The 21,006-nt window shown below is 45.1% G+C and overlaps 2 protein-coding genes across 2 annotated transcripts; one reads left to right on the top strand and one right to left on the bottom strand.

Annotated features, from left to right (window-relative positions):
- Positions 1-329: 329 nt before the first annotated feature.
- Positions 330-10,490, top strand: ARL6IP5 (ADP ribosylation factor like GTPase 6 interacting protein 5). Its single transcript, XM_051788908.1, has 3 exons — positions 330-672; positions 8,234-8,451; positions 8,763-10,490. Exons 1-3 carry the CDS (start codon positions 497-499, stop codon positions 8,933-8,935), a joined length of 567 nt encoding a protein of 188 aa, XP_051644868.1. The 5' UTR covers positions 330-496; the 3' UTR covers positions 8,936-10,490.
- A 1,767-nt stretch (positions 10,491-12,257) lies between these two features.
- Positions 12,258-18,052, bottom strand: LMOD3 (leiomodin 3). Its single transcript, XM_051788901.1, has 3 exons — positions 17,575-18,052; positions 14,411-15,793; positions 12,258-12,779 (listed from the first exon to the last, which is right to left on the bottom strand). Exons 1-3 carry the CDS (start codon positions 17,869-17,871, stop codon positions 12,753-12,755), a joined length of 1,707 nt encoding a protein of 568 aa, XP_051644861.1. The 5' UTR covers positions 17,872-18,052; the 3' UTR covers positions 12,258-12,752.
- Between the last annotated feature and the right edge of the window lie 2,954 nt (positions 18,053-21,006).

Genomic DNA, 21,006 nt, shown 5'->3' with positions numbered 1-21,006 from the left:
CTTGTATTGTTGAAGTTATCTGACATCAATTACGTTTAAAAAAGGCGAGAAAACCCAGCCTGAGGACAGAAAATTCACCTTGAAGACAGAGCCAATCTGCAATGGGACACCCCCCAGAGCCCCCGTGGCTGGGGCTGACACTCCCCCTGTCTCACAGATGATGGGGAGCGGGTTCGGCACGTGAATATTAAGCGTGCATCACCATTTGCTGAGGGAACAATGAATTTGCAGCGGTTATTGACAGCAGCCCGTGTCAGCTGCCATCCCTGGGCGTGTGGCGGGCGGTGACACAGACCGCCGCTTGTGCTGCTGCCGCCGCTCGTTCGCTCGCGGTCTCAGCGGCGAGGAGCGGGGCCGGGGCCGGTGTTAGTGCGCGTATCGGTGTCGGTGTGTCCGTCGGTGCCGGTGTCCGTCTGTCGGTGCGGGTGCGGCGGTGCCAGAGCCGCCCCGGGGCGGTGCCCGCCTCTCCGGAGCCTGCGCGGCGGTGGCGGCGGCCATGGAGGTGCAGGTGGCCCCGCTGCGGGCCTGGGACGATTTCTTCCCCGGCTCGGACCGCTTCGCCCTGCCCGACCTCAAGGACATCTCGAAATGGAACAACCGCGTCGTCAGCAACCTGCTCTACTACCAGACCAACTACCTGATGGTGGCCGCCGCGCTCATCTCCATCGTGGGGTCAGTGCGCGGCCTCGCAGCGCAGCCGGGCCGGGGGCGGCGGGATGGGGGGCCCTGGTCCCCGGGCCGGGAGCGCTGACACCCGGCCCGGTGCCACGGGAAGGGGCCCGGCCCGGCCCTGGGCGGGATGGCGGGCTGCGGGGCCGGGGGAGCTGCTCCCCCCCCCCCTTTCTTTTCTCCCCTATTCTCTTTTCCCACCATTCTCCTAACCCCCATTCTCCTTCCCCACCCCCGTCTTTCCCCCACTCCCCTTTCCCCCCACTTCCGCTTTCCCTCTCATTCCCTCCCCCTTTTTCTCCCCTTTACCCTCCCTATTTCCCCCCTTTCCCCTCCTGCCTTCCTTAAAGCTCTGGTGTCTCTTAAAAATGCAGGAGGGGCTTGAGAGGAGTCGGGTTTATGACAGTTTATCGGTGCGGTCTCACTGATGTTACTGTTACCTCCCTGTTTCACGGGCTGCTCCTCAAGCCCTTTGCCCGAGGGAGAGGCAGCGGGCACCCAGCCCGGCAGAAGGCACCGATGATTTTTATGTGCAATGTGCAGGATGTCGCTGCTCGCAGAAAACGGAGCTGCATCCTGTGCAGCGACTTGTGCTTCCTCCTGCACCTGTCCAGTGGGGCTGTGCAAGCTCAGACATGCTCTGCTGTGAATTTAAAAAAAATACATAGATAAATTCTGCCTTCTTCAAGACAGGACCATCTGCCGGTATGATGTTGTCTCAGGCCCAACTTTCCTGAAGAGAATTAGAGAATAACCTTATAATCATCTTCTAAATCAAAGCCTATGTGATTCTTGAGGTATTGCTTTGGCATCTTTGGTCAGAAAGCTCTTAAGCAAGACATGCAGCAGAAGCTGATGATTAAGCTTTTAATATGGAAACTGGAATACTCCACTCTTCTCAACAAAGACTGTGCAAATGCTTAAATTGGAGGATTGCCCAGCCACTAGGCCAGAGTGGTTTTGGCTGAAGTACATCTTATCTTTTATGTTGCAGAGTCTTAAAATTATTCCTCTAAATCCATTTTTTTTTTTGTGTAAGCATTCTGCATCCTGTTAGGGCTTCTGAAGCTATTGACCCAGCATCTCAAGTTGGTGAAGATTCTATGGCTCACAGGGAGCTTTGGCCTGTGCTCTGTGGAAGGATAGGCTCAGAGTCATGCTTTTTCTTCTGGTTGCATATGATGGTTAAGGGTTTGGCATAGTGGCACAGGCTTTCTGCTTTTTAATTTGTTGGGGATATGCTGCAGTGAGCTTTACAGACTACAAGTCTGGTAAAATGACACTTCCATGGCCTTGCCTTTCTTATACCACCTTGCTCTAAACTTCTGTGTTCAGTTGCCCCTATTTAGCAGCATGATGCTGTGGCCACCTCCCAATGAATCACAGGTGAATCACAGTGTCCCTGGAAGGCAAAGGGACAAGCTCTTCTGCCCAAGAAGGTTGGGAAAAAAATGTAAACAATTTTAATATTTCTGGTCAGAAAACAAGGATGGCAGAAGCTTTTACTCACTCTCCTAAATTCCTCCTTTTGAACTCTGATTTCAGATCAAGGGAGATTCATCTCCCACTTGTTTCCCACTGATATGCTGAGGTGGGAGGTGGAAGAGGAAGAGAGCCAGGGGAGATGCAAACTAATATCAGAACTGCAATTCCAATACCTTAATACTGAGTGATAACCCTCTAAGTTGAAAACTTACAGATGAACAATGCCTGGAATGGAATCTTGATCTCAAATATTTTTTATAGCATGTCTTAGAGCCTTTGTGTATGATGAACCTGATCCTTCTAACACTGAAGTAAAATCAAATGGTAGAAGAACTCTAAAGGAAATGGGATAATACCTCAATAGAGAAAAAGTGTCCATTTCTTTGAATAAAAATATTTTTCTTTTGGCCAGACTGTAGCTTTGGGAGAAAGGTAAAGAAAGTTCTCCTGATAAATTTAAATAGATATTGCACTTAACTCTGTACTGGGCAGGAACCTCTGAGTGATAAATGATGAATCATGGCTTTTTAGGAACTCCAGGGCTGTGTACAGGCCTAAGGGCAGGATTATTGAAACCACTAATGTAGTGGTCTTCCCGTGATCAAAACTAAACTTAGCCCATAACCAACTCTACCTGTTCTTAAACCATCTATCTGTATAGACAGACTTGTAATGTGAAGATAATATTTTTAGCTATTGCAATACTTGGCAAGTGTGGTTGTGTTGGGCTGACTCAGAAATTGTAGCCTGGGGCTTTCTTGATACTGGAGGTACAGTGCTCATTGCCACAGCTTTAGTTTACTGCCTCTCCTAGAGCAAAGGTGACCTCTCCAGCCTTTTACCCTCTCTCTTCAAGGTGTGGAAGAACCTTACCATGAACGTAGTGGAATTGCAATGATCTCTACTGCATCATGTCCCTGCCTTTCTCCTTCCATGTGTCTTCTCCCAAAACTACTGTTACATGTAAATGAAGTTCTGGGCTTTGCAGTAATGTAGATTTTACTTTCAGCCTGCAGGACTGGGTAGAAAATAATAAATCAGTGAACAAAAAACTGAAACTGATAAATTAGTGCTACTCCACAAATACAGGCTGGTGGTAGCAGCCTTGTCTCTTCCACGCTCCCTCCCTGCAAATTCCTTTAAGAATGACTCTGGACTTGGGTGCTTTTTCTTTCCCCCCCTCTACAACTCAGTTGCAGTAGATCACTGATAAAAACAAGATCTTTACAAAATTGTGCCCTTTCACCCAGTTATAGAGGAACTGGACTCCCCATTCTTACCCTGAGCCAGGGCCTTGTCATTGTGAGTCCTATTGGGATTTTTATTAAAATTGGTGCCTTCAGTGCCTCCCACAACAGCTTGTAACTCCCCTCAAACAGTCAATTTGGTTAATAAGTGGAATTTGTCTCTTCTTCCACCTACTCCAACAAGGCCTCTCTGTCATGTAGTTCAAACTTAACTGCTTAAATTAATATAATTTCATCTAAGCTTTTGTTGCCATGTACTTGCTAAAAATTAGCTTCTAAATCTGACAGTTTTAAAAAGCGTACTGGATTTCAGAGTGCTGTATCTATGTGAACATCAGAGTGCTCATTCTCTTCTGCAATAATGTTCTCCTCGCAGCCTGAGGTTTGATGTCTCTTTTCTTTGCCACTTTTTAAAAACATCTACTGTCCATCTGCACAAACCCAGCAATCAATGACTGCCTGTCTTTTTTCTTCTTTTTTTTTCCTTCCCCTGCCTGAGGTACCTGTAGTGATTCCCTCTGCTGAAACAAAAACTCCAGAGCAGCAAAATCTTGAGTTTCTCTGATGAAAGATTAAGAATGAGTGAGCAAAACACATCATTTTAAAACATATGTTGCATAATAATATTAGTATATAGGTTCCTAAAGGTCTGGCAGTTCTGCAAGAAGGAATCAGTCTCCTGTTCTCAAAACAATGCAAGTAAACAACAGTAGGTACAGAGGCATTGCTAAATCCATGGATGCTGAGGGCTGTCACCTGAAATAACATGCTATTTATAGTTTTATGTGCTACATCTCATTACAGCTGTATAACCTCAGTGGAGCTCAAAGTATGGGGAGAGAGGAGGCAGAACTTCATCTTTCAAGTTATTTAATTTAATACAAATGAGGGAGGAAGCATTTTAGTGCTCTGACCTTCCCACTGCTTAGGCCGTGGTAGAGCAAAAGGCCTTCTAAAAGGGAATTTTCATGCTTATTTGGTGCAACAGCCTAACTGAGATGCTGTAAGTAAAAAAACATGGTTCACGATGACTGCCAGTCTCCTACTCAGTGCCTTTGTTCAGACTTCCCTGGTCACAGGCAAAAGAAACAGATGTGACAGCAACTGCTGAATAATCACCCCAATACAGTCATCTAAAATGGAGCCGATTTGAGGATGGAGCTTTTGCTTTTTATGTGGCCTGTCCTATTTCTGGGCTTGTGCTGCTGGAGGCTTCTTGTCTTCCACAAAGGATGTGTCTTGCCAGGCTCTTTTCCCCTACACTACAGCTCTGTGTCCTCCCTGTCTCCTGCTGTAAGGCTGTACAAGCGTGCAGGTATGAAACAGCCTGACAAGGAGAGGTGATGTGGTAACTCACTGAAAGCAGAACTTTTTGGGCTTTCCTGAACCTGTGTGAGAGTTTTAACCTGTGATGCAGAGCCTAGAAACATGAATCTAGTTTAAAATAAGAAAGTATTTCATCTTCATCTGTTTCTGCTGGCCTGGGGTAGCTGCCAGTACTTCCTCCCACACAACTGCACCTCCAGCATTTCATCTCCCCTGAGGCTCCTTCCAGAATACAAAGTGTCCTGCGGCCCAGCTTGGCACAGGACAATACCTGTGTCTCTGCAGCCAGGCAGGATGTGTATTTTATTTATTTTCCCTGTCTCTTTACTTTGCATTGAGGTAGGTGCTCAAGGAAGCCTGGTCTTTGCAGGGCAGCAGGGGGGCAATGGCAGGTCCCACTGTGACACTGTTGAAACTGAATCCCAGTGATGGCTTTTCCTTGTCAGTTTGTCCTGGCTGTACTCGAGGTCACAGCATCCTACCAGGGCTGTACCTTGTCCACCACAGAGAACAAGTGAGGAGATCATCCACACAAGATGCTCTAGGCCATTAGCACACCCAAATGCCATTAGTCCTGCCATTCTAGCTTCTTTCAGGGTCATAGAAGTTGGTGGTTTTCATGTCCAACCCTAAAAAAGTTTTTCCTCCCCTGAGTCATCTGAGCAGTGTAAACTCAAGCCACCACACCCCTGCCATGCTGACAGTTATGTGCATTACATTTTTAGGTATTTGAGAGGTCTCATAAATCCCTGCTAAAGGGAATTATATTTAGAAAGTATCTTGTAACATACTTAATGGCTGGTCACTTACCTTGTCTCTGCAGCACTGAAAGACTTCCAGCCTCCTTGCTTGAGCACAAATTTATCATATTGTGTTCTGACCTCTGGATAAATAAGGCCAATACCAATGTTGGTGGTTCAGCTGTAAGGTGACTTCTAGGGCTGTTACACAGCTTGCTTTTTCCCCACGCCCTGGTGTTCTAAAATAACGCGTCCATTTTTTTTCCTTTCTAGTCTTTTGCTATTGTATTATTGAGAGCAGCCTGCCAACAGATCTGAGTGAAACGATAATGGAGGTCTGCCTTCTTGAAAAATGCCATTGCTGGAGAAGAATTTTCTATATATGAATTTCTAGGGTAATCTTAGTGCTGTAAATTACGCTGTGGGCGAGTCAAGCAATAAAGGGGAGCTTGGCATATGACACCCTATCCAGTACTGCAATCACCAGCAGTGAAGTCTGTGGACACATGGCTGATAACTTGAATACCAGTTTTTAGTGGCAACTGCAATCCCCATCTGTGTTCATGTGGCTCTGAATGCCTTCACTTGATACTTCTGTTCACTGTTCCCTTGTATGCGTTGGAATGCAGCCCACTTCAGAAAACATGTAATTCAAATCACTTTCCTTAGGAAAGTGGGATCTTCTGAATGCATTGTGCCTCCCCCCCACTCCTCTTTATATCCCTTACAGCCAGTCAGTTATACAGAACCTCTTTAATACCAGAAAAAAGTGTAGACCAGAGAATTATTTGGTCTCTTCCTTATAAATATGGAGGGATAGCTCTTCACCACAAGTTTCTGAAGTTGTAATAAGAGTAGAGGGAAAAGCAGGGAAGATAAGGCTTTGAGAGCATTTAGCAGGCATGTGGAAAATGTAGAGTGGAGCTCTGCCTAGCTCTTTGTTGCTTCTAGGATTATCTTGTCTGGAGATTTTTTTGGCAACAAAAAATTATTTACTGCGAGTTGTCTGAGTAAGTTTGGCCATTTCTGCTCCGAGATAGCTGTGATGTGGAGGTGACTTCTGCTTTAGGAATCTCATATGTCCAGTAGTATGTATATAAGCCAGGCACCAGTGTGGTCCAGTCATGAGTCACCCTCCTTCTCCTGCTGCAAAGGAGCACAGATGAAACCGATTTCCTTCCAGAGCAATGCTGTTCACTTTTTCCAGCCTGGAAACTTTAGATTGACAATTCAAAGCTAAATATAAACTGGCTGGCTACAGGGAGTGACTCAGATGCAACAACCAAGTCTGCCCTATCTCCACTTCCAAAAAGCCCTGTTGGCTTTTCAGCGTGAGGAGCAGAAGCAGGTGGGGAACTAGTCTGAATTTTAATCTTTTTCTGTCCAGTTGTCCTGTCTCCTGTTGGCACAACTGACTTAAAGAATCAAGAGCCAGTCCTTGCTCTGAAATAATTCTTGGGGATTCTTCCTTCTCTGGGGAAGTGTTCCCTGGCACTGCAGGTGGAGTGTTGACATACCAGCCCATTTCTTGTGCCTGTGCCGGATATGAAGCACAGACCACAAACCAAACTTCCTCCTCAGCAGTGGGGAGGAGTGGTGAATCACTGTGCCTGTTAGCTTTGGAACAGCAAGATGTGCTGCAAAGTCTACAAGGGGAAATCTTGAGTATGTCTGGCTTTGTCAGGGCGGTGTTATCCTGCTGCCATAGTTGTAATAGCTCAGAGCCCTCAGCTGCTGTGTAACCAGAGCAGTGCATGTGCAGGCCAATATATCAGAATGCACATGAAGTCACATAACTTTTTACTCTATAAGTGAAATATCATAGAGCCTTGACTTTGTGTGAGTACAGAAACAAGCTCAGCTAAGCAATTGCTGAAAGCTTGACTCTGAACAAGCTCTAAATAGTTGGGAAAGTGGTTTGAGCAGGTGATGTTCTTGCACTGGTCCAAAAAAGGGACTTGCTGTTTATAGTGCAAAGCTGATCCACTTGGTGGCTTGGTTTGCTTGGAAACTCTGATAGCAATAATAGAACACAAACCTCAGCAGTGACTCTCTTCCCAGGCCTGGTTCCTCTTCCTATAAAACCTTTATCCCATACTCCAGTTCCTTCTGACTCAGGCATGCTTGCTTGGGACTGGGCTTCCATCTCTTGCGCTGATGGTGGCGAGCTCCTTCTGGAAGTTCATACAATTCTTTTGTTTGGTTGTAAACCAGTAAGAAGGTTTATTCAGAAATGAGAAAGAGTAACTTCCTTTATTGTTCTCCTACCTTTCCCATTTTGCAAACCTAGACAAGATACTATAAAAAGCTAGTTCATCTGAAGGCCTAGGCTGATCCTGGTTTTGCCGTGTGGAGGGAAAAGATCAGTCCCTTGGGCCAGTGTTGGCTCCATCTGCTCTCTGGATATGTTAACTCTGGGTGTGATATCAAATGAGTTGATTGCAGATGTAGGAGGGGTCCTGGTGGGAAGTGCCTCTGTTATGAGGTGCTGCAGAAACTCATTATCCTGAGCTAAGCTCAAGAAGAGAACATAAAGACAAAGATTATCTAAATTCATTGCTAAGAGTTGCTTGTTCAAGTTGCACTTGTTGCTTTATTTAGCTTCTGCTAAAGACCTTGGTAAAGGTCTTGACAGCAACAACTGCCTTCTCAATGACTTACCTCCCTGGTAACATTACTACTGAGCGAGCTGTTCCTTTGTGGACACAAGTCATGAAGGCTCTGAAATTGAACACTTTTCTTGTTGTTGTTCCTTCTTCTCTGCAGATTTCTGAGTCCCCTGAACATGGTCATTGGTGGTACCGTGGTGGTGCTGGTGTTCCTGGGGTTTGTGTGGATGTCGCACAACAAGGATATTCTCCGCAAGCTGAAGAAGCAGTATCCAACCACGTTTGTGGTGGCCATCATGCTGTCTAGCTACTTCTTGATCTCCTACCTGGGAGATGTCATGGTGTTCATGTTTGGGATCACACTTCCTCTCCTCCGTAAGTAATTTTTCTCTTCTCTGCAGGCCTAGAGGGGTCTGACTTAAGTCTGCCGATTCTAAATTGCTTGTTGCCTTCGCTATCTCTGTTTAAATGATCCCAGAGCAGAATTGTGGGGGAGTGGACATAAAACAGCACAAGCCATCTTTAATATCATTATTAAATGGATACCTGTGGTTACTTAAACAGTCATTGATACGTCATCATCTTCCACTGATGTCATGGTGCTGGAATGTGTCTTAAGATGAGTGCTGCAAGAACTATGCATTCCGTGAGCATTAACAATTAATGAGTGTGTTTGTGTCCTGCAGTGATGTTTGTCCACGCTTCTCTGAGGCTCCGGAACATACAGAACAAGCTGCAGAACAAGATGGAGGGAATAGGCTTGAAGAAGACCCCAATGGGCATCATCCTGGATGCTCTAGAACAGCAGGAGGATAGCATCAACAAAATCGCTGACTACATATCTAAAGTGAAGGAGTAAGCAGCTGCAACATGGCATTTTCACCTGTTGCAGGAGTGTAGTTGCTATTTACTATTGTTCAAGCTTGCTTTCAGTTTGTGTACAAAACAGGAAATGCATGTGGTACAGGTTAATAGTTGCAGGATACAGGTATTCCAAGGTCTTCAGGGCTCCTCTAAGAACATAAGAGCAGCAACTTTTTTCTATTGTATAGCAAAATGTTCTTGGTGTTTACACAAATACATACTAACTTAGTCATGTTTGCTTGTCTCTTCTTCTGGGGGTAGAGGAGGAAGAGATGGAAACTTATGGAATGCAGTCTCTCAAACTGTCTTGTAACAAATTTGTCTATTAAAGTAACATCCCCTTCATCTCAGTTCTAAAAGATTGCAGTTTAGCCAGGTTATGCCAGGTAGCACCTTCAGCCTGGTGATGATCAAGGTGAGCTGGAATGTATCAAAATTAGGTATCTCTTGCATCCTCCAAATCCCTCCCAGCTTAACTGGCAAGGGGTAAAACTGTGCAGTACTTGTAACGAGTCTGGGTTCTGTCCTCACCTCACACTCCTCCTTCAACAGCCATGAAAGAGTCTAAATAGATGCAAGCATGAAGGGTACACGTGGCACTGTGCCTGCCAGCTCCAGTAAAATGTACCTTTGCTCTCTCCAAAATCCTGATCTGTAGAAACTGCTCCTTTCTGCAGGAGAGTCCAACTTCCCTGTGTGCCAGCTAAACTGTGGCCAAGCACAGGAGAAGAAGAAATGTGCAGATAGGTTGGATAAGCTGGGTTTCTACCCCGTTGATGTTTTTAAATACTGCTACTTAAGGACTTACCTTGTTCTGCTTTAGTCTGTATAGGCTGTTTGTAGATGGAGGTGTATGTGTGTTTTCGAGCGTGGGTCATCTTTTTCTTTCCTCTTAACCAGAATGCAAAGACATAAGTCAAACATGCATCCTTTGACTCTGTAACTTCTGGTACTCATCAAAGGAATAAACTGGGTTTCAGGTTTACAAGTAAAAGCAATAAATGTCAAGATACAGTTTTTGAAAACCCATTCCAAATTCATGAAGATATTTGCCTGTTAGAACTCTTGAAGCTGAGAACAGTGTGGGGGATTCTTTTACATATATAGATTTTAACTGCCAGCTCTGATGGAATCATCTTGATAACAGGAGCTTGCCAACAATGTGGGGGGAAGTTGTCCAGGTGACACTCCATTTCAAATAATCTTGCATTTCTCTTTTCTAACCAAGTAATTAATTTAATAAAAAAGGAAGGATCCTTGAAGTTGAAGCTTTTATGTAACTTGCCATGCTGTTTTCATAGTGAACTGCGTAGAAATCTGAACATGTCATTCCATTTAAGTGTTAAAGTGATCAGTATTTATCAAAAATGTCTGTATATTCCAGCAGAAGAGTCAATGGCCTGTTCCTCACTTGTAGCGCATGGTCTTTGTTTTTTGAAAGCTGTTTCCACACTTAAAGAACATAGTAGCCTATGACTTCATCATTACTGTAGAATTTTAAAAACTGCACAGTTACGACGAAAAATAAATTCTAAGGATTTGAAACTGAAGCTTGTGGCTGTTTCTGTGTTTGGTGGAACTCCAGGAGGGGGGGTGGGAGATCTGCTGTCACCCAGGGGGGGTGGGAGATCTGCAAGCCCGTGCAGGGGATTAAGCTCCTGGCTTTGACTGCTCCGTGTCTGTATTAGCTTTGCTGGGGCACGAGGGACCTCTGAACTGCAGTGTTATAGCCTTGCTCTTGCATCCTTAAAAAGGCTGCTCTACAGAGGTGAAATACTTAAGGTATTTGTTCATGCTGTTCCAGTCTCTTATATAACTCTACTTAACTGGGATTTCACTTTTCTTTTAATTACCTGAGAGGGATTTCTGCACCTCGGAGTACTGGGAGCTGTGCCTTGAGCAGTACTAGGAAGCCAGCTCTGCTGCAGTCAAACTTATGGTGTGATCTCTGTATCTGGCTGCCTGGCTCCTCCTGGGATCACTGGAGAGGCTGCTTGGTGGGAGAACACGGATCAGAGCAGGGCTCCACAGGTCCTGCTCTGTACACCCTGGTAAGACGTGTTTGGCAGCTTCTGGGTGTAGCAGTAATTTGTGCCTGGCAGCTCGAGCTGGAGACTGTAGAGCACTATATTATATTTTCCTTTGTGCTTCCCTGCCCCAGCTGCTGAAGCCTGAGCTGCACTGGCCTGGCCCTGAAACTAGTCTGGAGAGCAGCTACTGCAAGAGCTTTCTGGGGGAGTTGCTTTTTGCATTTGCTGCTGTGCTCCATGCAAGGGCTTGGTTAGAAGTCCCAAGCTCCTTCCCTTTCCTACTCTTACCCACTACAAGAAGTGGGGGCTGCAATGAAAATTACTTCAATTTTTTTTTTATATCTCTGCCATGCAGACATGACTCTTCCTTTCCCTTTACATGATACTTAAAAGCTACTTGCTCTGTCTTAGACAATAAACCAAGAGGGTTTCCCAAGTCTGGGGCATTACAGTTGCAAACAGAAGCTGAGCTGAGAAGGAGCTTTACAAGTTTGAAAGATAGAGCTTGGAAAGAGACCATTTCCATAGACCATATCTATCTAGGTGATAGATACAGAAAGGACAAGGACAAATGAAAATTTAAACTAATGATAGTAGACACTACCTTGGATTCAATGAGGTCCTGGACATTGCTGACACTACAGGACTATTATAATAAACATGGGAAGAGGGAGCAGGGGGTGGGACTGGGATTTAGGTGCCAGAGGAAGGTTGTTAAGAGTTACCACTAAGAGACTAACTCACCTTAAGGAAATCCTGCCAGGAGCTGCAAAGCTGTGCCTTTGGATCGAATATCAGCCACAGGAAGGCAGGGGAGCTGCATTTTGGCCTTTGTTCTTTCCCTAAGCCTTACAGCTTTAAAAAACGAACAAAAAACCCCCAAACTGGTATCTCATGGATGTATTTTACAAGAGTGTGACTTACCTGCAGTTGCTTTACAAAAAATGCAACAGAAAAATCTAATGTGATAGTAAAGCACAAGGAGGAAAAAATGCCCATCCTCCTGCCACAAGAACAACGTGGAAAAAAACCTGAAATGGCATTTCAGTGCACTCCAAGGTGGCTGCAATTAAGGAATACATTAAGACAGAGGTGAATCATGGGGAATGAAGATCACAGCTCTCAAAGCAGAATGTAGCAGCATCTTTTATATGCTGATCAGGTACAATACCCACTAGACTATGTTCTGAAATAGAGCTTGAAACCATCCAGGCGAGGTGTTTGTTGTGCCAGAGCAGTCCTTCTGTCTGTGAGCATCTGGTTAGTGATGGAAGTGCTGCACACATCTTACAGAGAGAGCTTTATTTCATTTCTGTTTCCTTAGCCTAAAAAATGAAGCTGTATACATGGAACCCAAAAAGATTTCTCACAGACAAGAGAATTATAAAGCAGCATGTGTGTGAAAAGAAAGATAAAGCACAGCGTGTTCCTGCAGAATCTGGCAGCAGAAGGACAACGTGGAAGCAAAGTAGTTTGCTGACAAACTAGAAAGACAAGGTTATTGATGCCTCTGAGAAAATACTCCCACAACAAACTGAAGCCTCAAATCCACTTGGCAGACAGATGGCAGCGGGATTGTTTGATACCTGGTGGAAATGCTTAGCACTGGGTTTTCCCATGCCAGCCGTTTCCACCACACTTATAAAAGTGTGTATCACAAGCTTTGTTCCCAAAGAGTTGAATATACCACCTGGGTTCTGCAGAAAACATCTGCTGAAACTGTTGTAAGCAAAACTTGAACAGTCCTTTATTCCAAGTTGTTTTCTTCAGGTCAGTCTGGTCTCACTCCAGCTGCTTTGGTAACGGCACCTGGACAAGGACAGTAAGTGTGAGGAGGAGGAAATTTCTCAGTCTTATTTCCCAGACCAGTTTAGTCTAATACAAACCTTCAGAAAACGTAAAATGATCAAAAATATAACAGCTGGGAGCTCCAGGGAGCTCTGGTTGGGAATTTCTTTTGTTTGTAATTTTCCACTTGCTGTTTGTGATGCTTTATGCTCAGGAAGTCAATTTGAAGGCATTGAGTCCCTTCATGGAGCAAACAAGCACCCAGCTTGGCTCAAGCAGTAAAACCCTATTTTAGAGATGAAGCTGAGGGTATTGAGGCAAAAAAAGATCACACAGGATGGGGACAATAACAGCCTAATGTTCCCAAATCCAAGCCACATGGCCCAATGAGAGAGAACTAGAAAAAAAAAAGAAAACCCACAAAAAAACCACCAAAAAAACCCCACCCCAAACCCCCAACACATGTATCCCCTGCTGAGGGACTTGCTGAGGGAATAATTATTTCTATGTAGGTATAAATGAAAGCAAAATGAGGCCCACTATATTAAAATGTCAATATTAAAAGAAAAATTAATTACAAAATACTACTTGACCATTTTTAATTACAAAGGATTATTTGTCCTCTTCCTCAAGCCTTAGCAACACTAAGAGGCATCAACATCACTAGCTACAAATACATCAGTCATCTTTTAGGATTTCTTGAATAATGGTACAACACAAGGAAATATAACAGGTCAGGAGAGCAAAAGGTTAAATCTGGTGGCCAACATTTTCAGAAGTGGCCCTTGAATTTGATACCCAAGTAACAGCATCATCAAGAGGCAGCTTTCAGTTTTGGACTTTTGGAGCTCTCACACTGAGCTCACATGAGTCGTGACCACTGAGCACTTTTCAGTGGCAAAGATTTACTTGGGAGCAAATATAAAAACTCCTGTGGTATCACTACTTTCTTCCTTTAGCCTTGCTCCATCTTCCCTGCTGGTGCTTCTAATTTCTTTTTTTTCCTAACAGCACTAGAATTTTGCAGCTGATTTAAATAAGGGTAAAAAAAATATTGAGTGGCAAAGGATCACTAAAATAATACACCCCTTGCTGCCGGGTGAGGCAGGCAGGAGCAGGGCTGCAAGCTGTGAGTCTAGGCTAGATTTTGTTGTGGGCCAAGTGATGGTGCTTTCCTGTGTAAAGTGAGAGCTAAGGTAAAACACAGCTATTGAAGAGAGAAACAAGGTTTTTATGGAGGACTGAGGCCAGGCTAATGTGAAAAATAATACCTCTTGCTCTCCTGAAACAAGCATCTTATAATAGCACGTGCCTATCACAACTAATATGCTATCAGTAGTATGCTAAGGTTGAGTTTCTGTGGGTTTATTAATCTCCTGACTGAATTTCCATTCTTTTACCTTACAGATGCAGACAGGGATGCACGAGGCTGCAGCCTCAGTGCTTGTTGCCATTTCTCTGTGCAAGCCAGACCTTAGTGCTGCTGGAAAACAACCACCTGCATCCCAGGAACAGCAGCCTGATGCAGCACTGATGATGCAGCATGCAGGTGCACTGCCAGCCCCACGAATGCCCAGATGTTTCCAACCCCAGCTCGGAGCACGGTGGGTGGATGTGATTCCCTCCCCTCCCCAGCACAGCCCAGCACTCACCGGCCTAAGGTAGGCGACGTTGCTCTGACGGATGTCGTTGAGGAGCTGATCCCTCGGGGTTATCTCCACGAGGGGAGGAGGTCTTCTCCTGGGAATCGGTTTAAGCGTTTTGATGACGTCTTTGAGGTTGGTTTTCTCGGCGGGTTCCACGTATTCCGGCACGGCGGGTTTGCGCTGAATCTTCTTCAGCTTGACCACTTTGAAGCTGGCGGGTTTCTCTCTGCAGGGCTGCTCCGGGGCCGGCTGCCTCGTGCTCTCCTGCCTTTTGCTCAGGGACACAGCTGCAGGGACGGGTGGTTTCGGGGCTTGTGGGGGCTCGTGCATCCTCACCTGGGGCAGAGGTCCCCCCAGCATTTCCCACATCCCGGGAGGCAACCCAAGTCCATTCTCCAGCATCGCTATCAACTCTTTCTGCTCTTTCATTTGCTGCTGCCTTTGCCCCTCTTGCCTCTTCTGCCTCTGCTTGTCCAGGTTTCTGCTAAGCAGGTTGGTCACCACCATCCTGGGCCCTGGCAGTTCGAAGTGATAGCCCATTTTCAGGAGGGTGGTGTTGGCTTTCAGCAGCCTGGCGATCTCCATCTCTGCCTGGTGGCCCAGCATGCCCCGCTGGTTGTGAAAGCGGAGCTCCGTCAGCGTCTCGTTGTACTGGAGGCACCGCATGATGGCCACGATTCCTTTGCCAGAGATGAAGTTGGAGTCGATGTTCAGCGTGGTGATGCTCCTGTTCTCCCGCAGCATGTTGGCCAGAGCAAACGCCACGTTGTCATCGGCCCCCACGTTGGCCAAGCTGAATGTTTTTATGTTCTTATTCTTTTTCATGGCATTGACAAAGTCTATCAGCATTTCCTTGGGGACGTTTTCGATGTTGTTCAGGTTGAGCTCTTTCACATCTGGGTTGTTTTTTCGGACCTTCTCCAAACTCTCTTCTAAATTGGTTTGATTCCCTGAAGGCCTGGCACTGAGCTTCATGAAGCTGGTATCCAGAGCTAACTTTTGGGGGATGTTCAATTTTGATATTTTCTTTTCGTTTTCATTTGGCTTTTCTTTGATTTCTCCCGGTTCTGTACTTGGTTTCTTATTTATCTGATCATTGTGACAGTTCTCATTGGTGTAATTCTCCTTTGTTTGCAATTCAGTCTCATCTTCCTCCTCTTCTTGCTCTTCATCATCTTCCTCTTCCTCCTCTGCTTCTTCTTTCTCATCCTCCTCCTCCCCTCTCTCTTTATCGTTTTCATCTTTCTTTGTCTCCCCAAATTGTGTTCCTGAGTTGGACACATGCTCATTTTGGTAATGTCTCTCTTTTCCCTCTGCTCCTGGCATCCTCCCACCGGCTGCCTCGCCGCTGCTGCCGGCCTTTCCTTCCATCTCCTCTGCAGTGCTTCTCTGAGGAAGACAAAACCTCACAGCTGAAATAACTGAACACAGCTTTGTTTCAGTAACTTTCTACTCAAATAAACATGTAGCAGTTGGACTTAGATCTCTCTATGTCCATACCTTAGAGAATAATCCTTCAAAAGTGTCACTGCCTGGAAGTCCAGGCTGTGCTGGTGGACACAGGAACAACTTGTTCTTAAAGAGGCTGCAAACCAGGTTCTCTTCTTTGCTTACAAAATTAAGTCCTGACAGTTAAATCCTGAACATATTTAATGATATGTTAAGATGGTCCTTGAACTCTTCTGGGGGCTGAGTCTCTGATCCAAAGTCTCTTTCTGGGTTTTGTGTAATTTGTATCTTTTCTTTGACAAGAGACAAAATTTCTCTCATATGCCACAAACCATTGGAAATCGGTGTGAACCACTCATGGTTTGCTCAGCCCAAGGGGGAATAAAGAGGGCACATTGTGACCACAGTGGAATCACCCAGCACATGGAACAACAAGGCCCCCTGTTGTGGTACTGCCAGAGCATCACAGCCAAAGAAGCACCTTACTGAAGATAAAGTAAAATATTAGCTCAGTTTTGAGTCCAGAGATAGGAAACCAGATCTGGCACAAAGCTGTTACAAGGTGTGGGGCTTCTACCAACCAAACAAAATTAGTTGCAGATTTCTACCATCTCCAGAGACATCGCCCCGGCTGAGATTTTTTTTTCAAGCATCTTTTTGCAAGTATCCTCCATCACTGAGAAATGCTAATAAAATCAAGCTGTTTTGCAAAGATTGGCACTACTTCAGGCAGGGCTTGTGGTGCACCCAAAGTCTGACAAAATGGTCACAGTCACCTCTGCCCTTGGGGCTGTGGCTCCTGTCTCCTGTGGTAGTGGATGGGTTTAGTGTGGGGATCGCTTGACCAGTTGTCAGCAGCCAGCTCCACACCCAAATTCCAGATTTAACCTCAGAAACATTAAAAAAAATTTGTTTCTTTGAGGGTGAGAGTGTTACAGGAAGGGAAAACACCACAAATTTCACCAAGAAACCTGCCCAGGGAAGTCTGCAATGTACCTTGTTGGTCTGTATTAGCAGAACCATTGGTATTTAAAACAAAAATAAAATAAATCAGTTACCTCAAATTCACTTAGGTTTGGGTATGGGTGTGTTTCATCTGGCCAAGTTTCAATTCTATTAACATATTTTTAAGTGTGGTCCTCATCCTGAAAGATATCTAAGCATGACCTTAACTTTATTTCAAAGTCGTAGGGACAGTCAAATTTAAGGACTGTATTGAATAAGGTTGGACTAGTTCCTGGAGTTTGCATGCTTAGTCATTAGTGAATGTTTCACCCTGTTAAAGTACAGTGGTTTGGGGTTTTTCTCCGTAGATCATTAAATTCTGTCAATTAATTAATTTAAGAAATACAATTAATGCAGTCTTTTATGGAAAAGCAACATGGTGTTGTTTCATATGCAAAGTCAAACACATTTTAGTTACATCCCCCAAACTAATCTTGCGACAATTTCTCAGTGATTTGCTTTACTGAAACAGAATTAGGATTTCCTTAAATTAAAAAGCTTAAGTAAATATTTGGGGAAAGCAATTAAAAAATTACTAACCCTGACATCAGTCCAAGCTGGATTCTGTCACTGCTGAGGCTTTTAGGATTAATCTAAATTTGTTTGTACTATGCGTTACGTAAGGGACAGAAGCAGAGGCAGGTTAAGGTATTAAAGCTATAAAACAGATCCCACAGCAGATGCATAATAAATATTTGTGATTTTTTGCTTGTTACCTCAGAGGGCAAGAGGGTGACGGGAACTCTCTCATCCTCGAGCATGCGTCTGGATGCCTTCTGCCAGTACAGGTAGTCAACCAGGGACCTGTGGTCAAAGCTCCCCGTGGGGGGTTTCTCCGTCTGATCCTTCTGTATCATCCCAGTCGGGACTTCAGGGTCTGGGGCCATGACTTCCATCTCACTCTGCAGCTCCTTGAGCTCCTCAGGGGACAGGTTTGCCAGGATTTCATCTTCATCGATGTCCTCGGGACACACGTCTTCATCGGAGTTCTGGCCGAGTTCAGACATGTTCATTCTTCTCTCCTTCCTCTGTGACTTCTTAAAACTACAGAGAAAGCTAAATTTCAAAGGATTTTACGTTCTTTCCCCCTTCACTAGCAGTAGTTCACCCTGTTAAATCGACAACTTCATGTTTTGGTCATGAGCTGTGGCAGCTCTCGATCTCAGTGCGGGGGACAGCCCGTGCAGCTAAGACTATATTAAGCTGCACTTGGCTGGATAAGGAGAATTTATGGCGATGCTCCATTTTCAGCAACCTGTCAGCTGTGCAAACCCTTCTGACATTTCAGTGCAGCTGGTGTGTCCCCCATTGAGGGAGGCAGGGGACAGCCATTTTCCAGAGGATTCCCAGGACACTGCGCCATTCAGTGCTTCACCCCACGCTGGAATTGCTGTAGGTGGGCAGAGCGACATTAATGGTACCTGTGAGGTGCCTGTGGGAAGAATCAGCACAAGGTCTCTGTATCCGTAGTGTCTCTGATCTAACACAAAAGGAGCAGGGACTGCAGGCTCTGCACTGCCTTTAGCCAGGTCTAAACCCTGGCTGGACATCGCAGGTGGTTTTGGTGAGAGAGCAGCCATCCACAGTGGATGACCTCTCCCAAACACCACATCCTGGTTAAGGTGAAATCCTCCAAGATGGAAAAAAGCAGGTGAACAGTTGGTACAACACATACCTTCTGCTTGGTAACAGAGGTCCGTGCAAGGACCAGCTCCAGTCCTTTGAACCAGTCTGAGCAGTCCCAACAGGAGCATTTCCCACAGCACATCCATGCCCTGCTCCCATGCAGTCTGCCCAGGGACAGTCCCAATGCCCTGCTTCTCGACTGGCCTGTCTCCATCATGAACATTATTTGAACTGTCAATGCATCCTGTCTGACAGCTCATCTCAGTTTCCTCCTTTTCCTACTTTCTACCATTTTTTTCAGAATTAAGTAGAAACTACAGAGATTTACTTTGCTATAGTCATAGACCTGATGTAACTACCCAAAATCCTTTCTTTCATAAGGTGTCTCTTCCATCCTCCTTCTTTGTTCAGAATATTTTGTAGGCTTCTAAATTCACGTGGTAAACCAGAAAGCCACACCTTCAACACCACTGTGCTGCTTTGTAACAGCAGAGTAGGGTGCAATGAACAGTTTGGGCTGTTCATTGGATTAGCAAGATTTCCTCTCATAATTTCAAATTTTCTTTGCAGGGGTGCCAAATCAAATCCTCACCTTGCAACTGCAAATGCGACTTCCATAGGAACAAAACCACAGAGGAGAGGCTGTGAAACCAAGACTCTCCAATTTTTAAGCCATATTTCTCATTGCAGTCTCAACCACGCTCTGCTGGAGTCTGCCAGCAGCAAAATAGGCTCTGCATGACGATGGTCTCTCTTTGCTGTGTTCTGTAACATGAAACATGGTGTTCAAAGCCCTGTTAACCTCTATTAAAAGGCCATTATCCAAAGGTCCTCATTTGATTCATGCTGTTACACAGCAGGGAAGAGGGCAAAAATTTAAGAACTAAGTAAGCGGTAAAGGAAAAGATAATAAAAACCCGAGCCAAGAATGTAATGGCTCCATCTGCCCCTTTGGTATTTTGGAGGGCATCCCTATCCTTGTTTTATATTATGCAGTAGCAAGCACAACAGCAGACCCACACATCAATCTGTCAGCTCTAGTAGCTTTAACCCCCAGGTTTGCTGTCCATAATAGAGTCCATAAACAGTTTCCTGATGTTATCAAATAAATCAGTGCTCCATGGTAGCTGGTATGTTACTCTCCCAAACGATGCAGTTTGGTTCACAGAAGTTGTGTATTCAGTGCTTACTTACCGCTTGCTAATTTCTTGACTGGAAATAAAGCCCCATGCCACCTTCTTGGATTTCCATGCTCTTCAGCCAGGCCATCCTGGGCCATGGTCTTGTCAGATCATCTAAGTTAAGCAGGGTCAAACCCATGAAGTTCTCTTGAGAAGGAAAACAGGGATACTGAGAACCCACTACCGGGTATTTAAAAAGCAAGTTTTCTTCTGAACAGAAATAAATTACTTGTCAATACCACGATTAGGAAACATTATACTGGGAGTGATGCCTTCCCCATCAGATGCAGAGTGAGGAGCTGCCTGGTGACACCTCTCCTGGTGACACGGGCGCTAATCCCACAGATTTCCAAGGTGGGTATCACATTTTGCCTACTTTAGGTCTCTCCTCCATAAATTACATGTTCAGGACGTACTTCCTTTCCTAACACACTGCTTAGTGTTTTGGTGTTCTGGAAACAGCACATTAGAGCAACAAACAACACCCTCCAGGCTGGGGACACACTCACAGCAGATCTAGAAGTCTTTTTCAAGACAGAAGTCCCATCTTCTTCCCAATAACAATTGTTGGTATCCCCCCTCAGAGCTTTCCAAAATAATCACACGTTCCTCAACCTTCATTAAGACAGGAAAGGCACTTCCATCGGTGGCACTTGCTATTTTCACACCAGTTTGACACTTGCTTAGGTATCCCCAGACTAATAAGCTGCTGCACGAGCTGCCCTGTTACCAGAGGGCAGAGCTGTGCTGTGCCAGCAGCTGCACTCAAAGCCCCAGTAGAAGACAAGAGGTACCTGCAGCAATCACAAGCAATTCCTACAGGTAGCAGCTCAAAATTCATGCTAAGTAGGTACCCAGCAAGTGTTAAACAGAAGCACTTTAGGAGCAAACTGGTAGAAGAAGAGGTCTGCCCTTGGTAATGAACAATTCCCGCTCACTACTCGCTGTTTCTAAGGCTCATATGGATGAGCTCTGGAATGAAACTCAGCAGGCTCTCCTGGCAGGATTGCTTCACTCCATTGATTTTTCTCATTTGCACGTTTTCTTCAAAAATTCCAGCCTCTCTCTCTTGGAAGCAAGAAGGTTGACAAGTTCTTAACTCAAATACCAAGAGTGCCTGACCCCTGTGCCACCATTTGATATGAGGCAGCCCATCATCCCATGCTTTAAGTGCCTAAAAGGGTTCTATTTTTAAGGTAATTGATGAGGCACATGCTGGTGCCAAATATTTGGGAGCAATTTCTGTAATGTTGTCTTTCACTTTTTTTGTTTATAAACCCCCCACATTTATTCCCTTCTATTACCAACCCAAGTGCCACGGACAGAGTCAGAGTGTGCCCA

Source organism: Manacus candei, unplaced genomic scaffold, assembly GCF_025592945.1.
Source record: "Manacus candei isolate 608988 ecotype Guabito, Panama unplaced genomic scaffold, ASM2559294v1 h1tg000025l, whole genome shotgun sequence".
Taxonomy (NCBI): domain Eukaryota; kingdom Metazoa; phylum Chordata; class Aves; order Passeriformes; family Pipridae; genus Manacus; species Manacus candei.
This window is presented reverse-complemented; position numbering and strand designations above follow the sequence as displayed.

Bases quoted from the DNA above. Each gene is read 5' to 3' on its own strand.
- ARL6IP5 (XM_051788908.1), top strand. From the start codon at position 497: ATGGAGGTGCAGGTGGCCCCGCTGCGGGCCTGGGACGATTTCTTCCCC. The intron at 673-8,233 runs GTCAGTGCGCGG...TCTTCTCTGCAG, and splicing joins GCGCTCATCTCCATCGTGGG to ATTTCTGAGTCCCCTGAACA. The intron at 8,452-8,762 runs GTAAGTAATTTT...TGTGTCCTGCAG, and splicing joins GATCACACTTCCTCTCCTCC to TGATGTTTGTCCACGCTTCT.
- LMOD3 (XM_051788901.1), bottom strand. From the start codon at position 17,871: ATGAACATGTCTGAACTCGGCCAGAACTCCGATGAAGACGTGTGTCCC. The intron at 15,794-17,574 runs GTAACAAGCAAA...TGTCTTCCTCAG, and splicing joins TCACCCTCTTGCCCTCTGAG to AGAAGCACTGCAGAGGAGAT. The intron at 12,780-14,410 runs GTGAGTGCTGGG...GTCCTTGTCCAG, and splicing joins ACGTCGCCTACCTTAGGCCG to GTGCCGTTACCAAAGCAGCT.